Source organism: Atta colombica, unplaced genomic scaffold (genome assembly GCF_001594045.1).
Source record: "Atta colombica isolate Treedump-2 unplaced genomic scaffold, Acol1.0 scaffold26, whole genome shotgun sequence".
NCBI classification, from domain to species: Eukaryota; Metazoa; Arthropoda; class Insecta; order Hymenoptera; family Formicidae; genus Atta; species Atta colombica.
Genome location: NW_017259359.1, coordinates 106,118 through 117,506, shown reverse-complemented (window position 1 = coordinate 117,506; position 11,389 = coordinate 106,118). Strand labels below are relative to the sequence as shown.

The window sequence follows — 11,389 nt, the reverse complement described above, 5'->3', positions numbered from 1 at the left end:
TTATAACTGCTTAAAACGTAACTTTAATGATTTGCATAATGGTGATTGTATTATCAAAAACTGCATATATATATATATATATTTTATCAAAAAATGTATCACAGATGAAAATGTGTATATATTTATATTTTATAAAGTAATTTTGAAAATATATTCTGCAACTATGGTATTAGCAATACAACTTTCATATAGCTCTTGCAAATAGATGCGGAAACATTTGCATTGCAAGAGGTTGGTACGTACGTTTATAATTTATAAAAATACGTTTATAATTTAAGAGGAGTGCGTACGCTTTATATAAGGATTCCGCACAACGCATATGAAACGCATAATGCAACATTTATCTCTGTTGTTCATCGAATAATAAAGAAAGATAAAATTATTCACTTGTGCACTTTATGCGTAACTCGGAACAGACCCTAATAGACGCAGCACAAACTCTTGCAAAACGCATAGTGCATAAGGGAATCAATCGAAATTCTTTTTTTCCATGAAATGGGAAGAAAAGAAAGATTCTGATTAGTTGATTACTTACTATGTTACGTAAGAATCTGTGTTCCTCGCTTTATAAGCTTTCTACAATAAGTCTAAAAAATTGATCACAGTTGAATATGAGAAAAATAATTAACTATGATTAGTTAATTTTTTATAGCTTAAGACTTAAAGCATAGATAATGACTTATTGTAGAAAACCCATTATGCTTTAATCTTAACTGCTCACAAGACGTAAGCAGCTAAGGTATGTCAGAAAGTATTATTTTATTTTAATTTATTTTTAAAAAGTGACAAAAAACATTAAACTATTTAATTCACGTAATTTTATAAGTTCAAATAACGTATATTTGACGTTACTGATGGCATCTATGACTTAGGACTATCAAAAACACGTCATTTTTAGGTTAATTTTAAATATAAACGACGTAAAATTCGATGTTATCATCACGTCATAATATCTGCTACCTGGAAGAATGTTACGCATATGCATATTATCTGTTATATTCTGTTATATGAAAGCAATATAATATATTTGTTTTTTATTTATAGTTATATATTGGTTTTTGATAAGTATTTATTACTATTATCTAAATTTTACCAGCATTCTATGTAACATCCAACCTTTTAAACCCTCCATTTAAAAATTTTGTTAATAATGACGTTGAACTTAAATTTTGGCGACTTACATTTATTAGATGTTGTATATAAGATGTTGTATATATAATGTATTCCTCAAAAGCTCTGTCTAAATTTAAAGCATATGCTTTTATATACAACAATATTAATTTAAAGAATGCTATTCCATATACCCTTTATCCTACACATTCATGACTTATAGTTGGTCACAGTATGTACCAAAAAATAATGATACACACACACACACACACAACACACACACACACACACACACACACACACAGTGTCTCGCGAGACTTCTCAAATTGCCCATAAGAAGGTAGATGGAACCGAAACATAAAATAATAAACATAAAAGTCCTTCATCATTTAACGATATTCATAATAATAATCGAGATTTTAATGTTTGCCAATTGTATTAATGAGAACGCGCCGATACAAATATTCCGGCCGCTAGAAGTATAGCCCGGCTCACTTTTTCAAACATAGGCTGCGCCGGCAATGCGTTGGAGAGGCAAGAGAGAAGCGCGTCGTTGCTTAACGCCCGGCCGCTTACACGATTCTCATCGCACTGCATCAAAGGAGTCGCGTTTATGGCTGTTGCGCACATTCGCGATTACATGTGTAATACTAACACAAAAATAGAACAAATACAAACCATAATAAACTTCGATAAATAAAAATATCGAAAGAGAGAAAGCGATGGAAAATTTAATTAATTTCTATCGTAATCTACCGCTTCTCTAAATCTCGAAAGGAAAAAATTTTAAGAAAAAGGTATCCGAAAGAAATAATATCATTCTTCACTATCCTCTATCGTTTCCTGTTAAGGATTTCATCGGAATACGATAAAATATCAATAAAGACATAATATTTCATTGCAAGTTTTGTTGAAATTTCTATTTCTATATATACTTCAAAATCACTGAAAATCTGCCATAATTAATAGTGTATTTAAGGTAATAGAAATTCTAAGCTCACTATCGCATAATTATCAAAAAAGCTCTTTGTTGTTAATCATATTAACAATATTTGACATAGCATTGTGCTCTCGAGGTATAATTAATTATCGTAGGCGGTTCGTCGTGATCTATTATAAAATCGGAGAAGAGTTTTTATATCATATTATTACAAAAAGCGTAGTATATTATGCATAATAAGTATTTCATGTACATCATAATTCTCTAATAAGATATTTATGAAAAGAGAACATATAAAGAATTAATCGTGAATTAACAGACTTTCACGTTTCGTGGAAAAAGAAACGATAAGGAACGATAAAAGTATTTAATATTACAAATATGATACACAAAAAAATTGAAAGATCACTTAGTATATCCTCCAAAAATAGGCAATGTTCAAGAGAGTAACTTCATCAAAAATAATCATAACGAGATTTTTAAAAAAGTATTTTAAAGCTTGAAGTCTCTGTTTTCGAAGTCGATTAATTAATATCTCGATCTAATTAATTTTTCACAAAGTTATAGGGAATTGTAAATGGATAGCTTTCAAATCTCTAAAAATTTTATATGTATTTTACAAATGACCTGAATTAAAAATTGCAAACAAATTCTGTTTACAACGTTTGAAAGAATGAATCTTTACTTTTAATTTGCCTTTTCGTTAAGCATTGTATAATAATTTTTCATCAAGTTATTCAACACTAATGCGAAAACGAATTCTTTCACTTCAATGTTGAATCTTGGTAAAAAAAAAAATCGTAAGACTATCCACAGAGAAGCAAATTTAATTTAGGTCATGGAACTTGATAAAATCTGTACAAAGTTTTTAAATTTGACGACTTTCCATGTATATTCTTATAACTTTGTAAAAAGTTAATCAGAGAGATCGAAATATTTCTAACCTATCGAAAATAGAGACAAACAATGGAGAATTAATCGCGAATTCGATCTTCTGATTTTTTTTTTTTACCAAGATTCAACATTGAAGTGAAAGAATTCGTTTTCGTTTCACAATTAATGTTGAATAACTCGATGAAAAAATATTATACAATGCTTAACGAAAAGGTAAATTAAAAGTAAATATTCATTCTTTCAAACGTTGTAAACAGAATTTGGTTGCAATTTTTAATTCAGCTCATGAAACTTTGTAAAATACATATAAAATTGTTAGAGATTTGAAAGCTATCCATTTACAATTCCCTATAACTTTGTGAAAAATTAATTAGATCGAGATATTAATTAATCGACATCGAAAATAGAGACTTCAAGCTTTAAAATACTTTTTTAAAAATCTCGTAATGATTATTTTTGACGAAGTTACTCTCTTGAACATTGCCTATTTTTGGAGGATATACTAAGTGATCCTTCAATTTTTTTGTGTATCATATTTGTAACATTAAATACTTTTATCATTCCTTATCGTATCTTTTTCTACGAAACGTGAAAGTCTGTTAATTCACGACTAATACTTCATATGATCTCCTTTCATAAATATCTTATTAGAGAATTATGATGTACATGAAATACTTATTATGCATAATATGCTACACTTTTTGTAATAATATGATAGAAAAACTCTTCTCCGATTTTATAGATTACGACGAACCGCCTACGATAATTAATTATACCTCGAGAGCACAATGCTATGTCAAATATTGTTAATACGATTAACAACAAAGAGCTTTTTTGTTAATTATGCGATAGTGAGCTTAGAATTTCTATTATCTTAAATACACTATTAATTATAGCAGATTTTCAGTGATTTTTGAAGTATACATAGAAATAGAAATTCCAACAAAACTTGCAATGAAACATTATGTCTTTATTGATATTTTATCGTTCCGATGAAATCCCTAACAGGAAACGATAGAGGATGGTGAAGAATGATATTATTTCTTTCGGATACCTTTTTCTTAAAATTTTTTCCTTTCGAGATTTAGAGAAGCGGTAGATTACGATAGAAATTAATTAAATTTTCCATCGCTTTCTCTCTTTCGATATTTTTATTCATCGAAGTTTATTATGGTTTATATTTGTTCTATTTTTGTGTTATTAGGTGTACAACTTTGCTTCCGCCGTTTTCCTATAGATGGCTTTAGGGGTATGTGGTGGTCGAAATAAATAGATCATAGACGTCATACAATAAACTTGGTCATCTGTCAACCCCATAGAAACATTAGTCGATTTGTGTCTGCATCATAAAGTTATTCTCGATTGAAAATGTCAGTTTACGAGCCAAATTCTCGTCATTTGCGGGAGGTTTTAATTTTTTGCTTCAATATGAAGAAATCTGCGGCTGAGGCTCATCGAATGCTCTCAAATATTTATGGTGAGGCCGCTATTAGTGAAAGAACGTGTCGTGAATGGTTTCAATGCTTCAAGAACGGTGATTTTGACGTCGAAGACCGGCATAGCGATGGAAGAGAGAAGATTTTCGAAGATGCAGAATTGGAGGCATTACTTGAGCAAGACTCGTGTCAAAATCAAGAAGAATTGGATCATTGGGAGTGACTCAACAAGCCATTTCAACTCCTCAAAGCCATGGAAATGATTCAGAAGCAAGGAAATTGAGTGCCGTACGAATTGAAGCCGAGAGATGTTGAACGGCGTTTGTTTGCTTGTGAAGCTGCTTAAAAGGCAAAGACGGAAGGGATTTCTGCATCGCACTGGGGACGAAAAATGGGTTCATTACGATAATCCCAAGCGCAGAAAATCATGGAGAGTTCCCGGCCATGCTTCCACGTCGACGGCCAAATCGAATATTCCCGGCTCCAAGGTCATGCTCTGTATTTGGTGGGACCAGTTCGGTGCAGTGCATTATGAACTGTTAAAACCGACTGAAACAATCACAGGCGATCGGTATCGAACGCAATTGATGCGTTTGAGCCGAGCATTGAAAGACAAACGGCCGCAATACAACGAGAGACACGATAAATTGATTTTGCAGCATGACAATGCTCGACCCCATGTTGCGAAAGTGGTCAAGACATACTTGGAAACGTTGAAATGGGAAGTCCTACCCCCCCTGCCATATTCTCCAGACGTTGCTCCCTCTGACTATCACTTGTTTCGATCAATGGCACACGGCCTGGCTGACCAGCACTTCCGGTCTTATGAAGAAGTAAAAAATTGGATCGATTCGTGGATAGCCTCAACAGATGATCAGTTTTTTCGACGCGGGATTCGTACGCTATCCGAAAGATGGGAGAAAGTAGTGGCCAGCGATGGACAATTCTTTGAATCATAAATATATAACCAGTTTTTTACAATAAATCCTCGAATTTCGGAAAAAAACGGCGGAAGCAAAGTTGTACACCTAATAGTATTACACATTTAATCGCGAATGTTCGCCATAAACGCGACTCCTTTGATGCAGTGCGAGAACCGTGTAAGCGGCCGGGCGTTAAGCAACGACGCGCTTCTCTCTTGCCTCTCCAACCTCTCCAACGCATTGCCGGCGCAGCCTATGTTTGAAAAAGTGAGTCGTGCTATACTTCTAGCGGCCGGATTATTTCTACCGGCGCGTTCTCATTAATTCAATTGGCAAACATTAAGATCTCGATTATTATTATGAATATCGCTAAACGATAAAGGACTTTTATGTTTATTATTTTATGTTTCGGTTCCATCTATCTTCTTATGGGCGATTTGAGAAGTCTCGCGAGACACTCTCTCTGTGTGTGTGTGTGTGTGTGTGTGTGTGTGTGTGTGTGTGTGTGTGTGTGTTTTACCTTTGCCCAATATGTCGTTCATCACATCTGCCATCGATGATTGTATAGTCGACTGAAAAATAAGTAACTGACCACAGCCATTGCTGATCCGGATATTGTAAAGTTGGTTTCAGCGAATATCGTATTCGTATTGAAGATTCTGTAGCTCTTTCGAATCGAAATTCTCCATGAAGGCCGCCAGAAGATACATATGCAGCGAGTCTAAGTGCACCTGCAGCAGTTGCTGAACAATATTATTTTTAATTTAATAAGATAAAATCATCTATTATGGGATAGGCTGATTTTGAATATGAGATAGCGGAATTTCTGTTGAACTGATTTATAAACGTATATGATTTGTTCTAGATGAACTTTTTGCTCTTAGAGTGACATTTATTTAATTAGAAAATTCTATTATCATGCGTGCAAAAAGAGATATAATCATTGCAAAAAGAGATTTGTGAAATTGGATGTTGTCACATTTTATTAAGATTAATCTTAAATCAGGCTTATTCAATTTGAACTCCGGTCAAACCGGAAATCCAAAAAAATTCGCAAAAAATTCAATGTGAATAAGTATGTGATTTCATGAAATGTAAAGTGTTAATACGCATCTGAGCGACGCTTATCAATCACTTTAAAGTCTTCGAAATCTTATCCATATTGAATCTTTTTGCGTCGATGGCTTTGCGTTTTGGAACTGAAATTAGACAGGCGCTTATTTTAAATGTTTATGATATAAAAGTAAATATTTAATAATAAAGTCAACATAAAGTAATAGAGTAAGATCATATTGATAGGAAAATAAGTGATTATATGTAATACAGTGACCAAGATGGAGCAGTGATGGCTGCAATCCCCCCCCCCCGAAATTCTGAATAATTTCAATAATTTTATAAGAATGTGTAAAAAATTATTGAGCCGTAAATATCAATTTGTTTTGTGAGAGGAAATTAAATCTTTTGGGATAGTTCTTATATTTAATTTAGTTGCAAAAATATCGTTTATTATGTATTAAAAATATATTTGTTGATTTTCGTTTGTATTTGACACGTAAACAAAAATTCGATAAATTACATGGAAAAAAATATTACTGCTAGTATAACCGCAAAAAATGATGTTAGGAAAACAGCAGTACTTCAATTCGCGATATCTCAGTCGGATATTAATATTTATTATTCAAATTTTTACACTATAATTTTTAACATATTCTGCGACTTGTAGAGCTATTCCGAAATTTTCGAAGTATTTTACAAAATGGCGGATTTTTAATAATATTTTGTCTAAAACTTTCCAGAAAACTTCTTCAAATATTCAACTACGATGTAACATTAATGACAATTTTTAATTTGAAAATTCGTAATACGACTTTAACGTTTAAAAAAAAATTCATTCGATAAAATATTATTAAAAATCTGCCATTTTGTTGTAAAGCACTTCAAAAATTTCGGAATAGTTCTACAAGTGGCAAAATATATCAAAGATTATTGTGTAAAAATTTGAATAACAAATATTAATATCCAACTGTGAGAGTTGAAATGCTGCCGTTCTCCCCCATTCAACGCCACTTTTCTAATTATACGTCAATATTCTATTAAAGAGACATATTTATCAACCAATAAATAAAAATAAAAAATAAAATTAAAACGAATATGAAATTCCGAATAATCGGTCAGTAAATCGCTTGCAAGTAATTCATGGTCCCCGTAAGATATTCATCAATATTGCTATATAAATTGAATAACTTTCATCACGATTTTTCTATGACGATGGAAATGAATTTTAAGGTTGTGAATTTTGTTTTGTCTGAGGATAGCTCAATCTAAGAGCCGAAACATGTAATGTAATGTGTGTGTTTTACAATGTATTATTTATAGAATTTTTTAAATACATTTTATATATCATATTATAGTTCTTGCATTTATAATTAATTACGTTAACTTTTATATGCCCTACACTTCTTTGTATTATCTTTTACAAGAAAAATTAAAAAATTAGAAATTACAAAAAAATACAAAAAAATCTCTACATGATCACAACTTTGACGGTGTAGAGGTTTCAGCTTATTGACGATTAATGTGATCAAATTGATGTACAAAATGTTAAATCAACATTAATTACATTTTTATTTAACGTTTTAAACGAAACTTTTTTTATTTGCTTATCAAATGTGTCACTAGTATAAAAAAGAACATTTAAACAAAACTGATTTCTACAGCACTTCCCGAAACATTTTTTCTCATGTACGCCATTGATGTAATGATTTGTTTAATTGTAAAGATTAGCTTCGGTCATCGTGAAATTGCAAGGCGTAGAAGTCGTAATACAATATGAAATATTCAGGGTATTCCTAAGAGATAACTTACGCTCGAACTTAATCTACTATATGGTATTTGCGAGAGAGTGATCGCGTATGCGCGAAGAAGGAAAATACATAATAATTGTGATTTTAAGGTATTTATTTAACATTTGTATATCATAGTTTTATTATTTCAATTGACTACAATGTACATCTGCAATATAAGTAATTTACCATGTTGTTTTGTAAATTTATGCATTTTAGCAATATAATCTCAAGTTTTCTACAATTTTATTTTTCTTTTCTTAAGAATTGTTAAGTTCTTTATTCCGTCAATATCTTAATAAGTTTTTAGTGTACTAAATAATTATATTTACAAATAGAGGCAAAGAAAAAGCATTGAGGTCTGATAATCAAAGCTGTAGTTCAAGCAGCAAAAAACAAAGAAATGAGATATTTAAAAGAATTCTAAAGAATTCTAAAGAATTCAATATCCCAAAGCGTACTATCAAACGATATGTCCAAAACGATTCTGTCATTGTTAAAATTCCTCTGAGAAGAAAAACAGCTATCTTTATCTGTAAAAAAGGATTCATTAAATAATGCATTGCTTTATTAATGATAATTTGGATAAATGATATTTTGGATTGTGGCTTAAAGACATTTTTTATCTCTCTTTTATGCTAGCATTGAATAATCTTAAACATCCTTAGCAATTGACAGATATGTGGACTAAACTAAATTCTCATGAAAATGGTTTCTAACAGATTGTTGCAACTTTTTTGACAATAAATATATACTACAGCATTTGTTTTTGAAAGCAACCATTGTTCACATAGTCTTTAAGGAAACAAATATAATATTATATAAGAGATAAAAAGAGCTAAGAGCCACCATTAATTCTTAATTGCTAATATCTAATGTCTTGTAAATTATAATATTTAACCAATGTTTTGTCTGTACCTTAGGACCTTTTTAATATTAATATATAAACATTTCTTACATTACATGCTTTTTTAAACATTTCCTTCGTCATACGTCAATTCTTAAAACGATCATACATCAATTTTTAAAACATTTTAATTAAATTCGCTTCTTCTGAATACAGTAATGACAATATATTTTGTCGATTGCTATGTCATCAATCTTGACATGTAAAATCAATTTTTTTCAATTAACGAATTCGTAATACTATTTACATTATTTGCGAATCATTTATAATAGACGAACAAATACAAACAAGAATAACAGGTCGATTTACTAAACAAATCAAAGTAAGAATAAAATCACAAAGATTCCTAATAATAAGTTACTGAGCAATATGAGAACGAAACATAAAAATCATCACACTCAGAAGAAGCGAATTTTTAATTAAACCGTTTTAAGGAATGACATATGATATAAGATAGGAGATGTTTAGACTTAGCATATAATGTAAGAATTGTTTATATTAATATTGAAAAGGTTCTAATGTAAAGACGAAATGTTTGTTAAATATTAATTTACAAGATATTAAATATTAGTAATTAAAAACTAACAGTGACTCTTTTTACCTCTTACTAATGTTTTTAGTCAATTGAGTCTAATAATTTAACCTGCAATACATATGTTAAAAATTACATGAAAAAATTACAAACTATTCTAAATTGCATTTGAAAGTAATACAAAAAAATGAGAGACAATTTACCACCCAGACCAAAAATTACTTAAATAAAAAGCAATATTTTTTTAATTTGTACTCTAATAGAAATATATAAAAATGTATTGAAAAATAATGATAAAAATTTTCAATTTTTTATATATGTAAGTACTTCATGAATTCAAAAATATTTATGTAAAGTTATTGAGATATATATTGAGATTAGTTGTTCATTAAATAAAGAAAAATAAATAAATAACAAGAGAGCGAGCGTGGCAGAGCAGATAGCGCACTGGTCTGCTGACCCTCTGAGAACCCGGATTTGATTTCCGATAGAACGAAAATATTTTCATAAGCTCGTCTTCTCTTGGAAGGAAACGGCAATCCACCTATATCCTTGCCAAGAGCCCTCCTCTAACAAAATTTTGTCTTTCGGAAACGACGTTAAACCATATCTTCCATATGACTGTATACAACCAACACATACGCACCACAGACATAAAAGAGAAGTCACCTCGCTTCACGAACAATAAGACTAAGGAGATGGAAATAAACAAAATATTTATTTATTGTAAACTAATTGGTAAATTTCAATGAAACTTTGCATAAATCATTTTTAATGCAGGAAGAATTGATATTATTTTCACATCAAGCATAAATATGTGCTTTTGCATATGCAATTCCTACACTAGTTACAGCCGTGAGCGTATCGTTGAATTTTTTTCGATGGGATGGAATGGGGTTTCTATCAATTCAGGAAGATACCAATCGGAATGGCAAACCAAAAAAAAAAGGATTTTGCTACTGAAAAAGATCTCGCTGCACCAATTTTGTTGTGATTTACATTTTTAATGTTAATAAATTTCATTTGTATATTTTTACAACTTTTAATGTCTCCTCGTACTTTATTTTGAAAAAAAAAAATGTTACATTTTGTACATCATGTAATATGTTTATTTATTTTTTTAAAGACACATTTAAAAAAAAGACAATAGAGCTACTACAAGCAAAATGTTTAATTCTTTAATATTGTTGCTCGAATTAACAAAAAAGTACATATTAAAATTTACTTATACAGAATGTTTGGAAATAAATGATAACTCTTTTGCATAGGATCAGAATAGACTAAACTCAGAAGAAAAGTCCTCTACCATTTTACAATTGTTGCAACGGAGTTAATAAGTTATTAACTTATAAAAATAGCGAAATTCGCCCAGTCCATCGCCAAATGTAAACGCGCGAACAGGATAGGACCACCTAGCACAGTGAAGCGCACGTTTGCCGTCGCTAGGCCCGTTAATGTCTAGCGACGGCAATTGCTTATAAACAACGCAAATAAATAAGCAAATAAATAAAATAAGCTAACGTATTAGATGTACAACTTTGCTTCCGCCGTTTTCCTATAGATGGCTTTAGCGGTAAATGGTGGTCGAAATAAATAGATCATAGACGTCATACAATAAACTTGGGCATCTGTCAACATAACCTCATAGAAACATTAGTCGATTTGTGTCTGCATCATAAAGTTATTCTCGATTGAAAATGTCAGTTTACGAGCCAAATTCTCGTCATTTGCGGGAGGTTTTAATTTTTTGCTTCAATATGAAGAAATCTGCGGCTGAGGCTCATCGAATGCTCTCAAATACTTA

At 30.8% G+C, this 11,389-nt stretch overlaps 1 protein-coding gene across 1 annotated transcript in view; it reads right to left on the bottom strand.

Annotated features, from left to right (window-relative positions):
* Positions 1-11,389, bottom strand: part of LOC108689116 — a 277,007-nt gene that overhangs the window by 261,716 nt on the left and 3,902 nt on the right. The window contains exon 3 of the mRNA XM_018195755.1: positions 5,824-6,046. Coding sequence (XP_018051244.1) covers positions 5,824-6,046 — 223 coding nt within the window. The remainder of the gene's footprint in view (positions 1-5,823; positions 6,047-11,389) is intronic.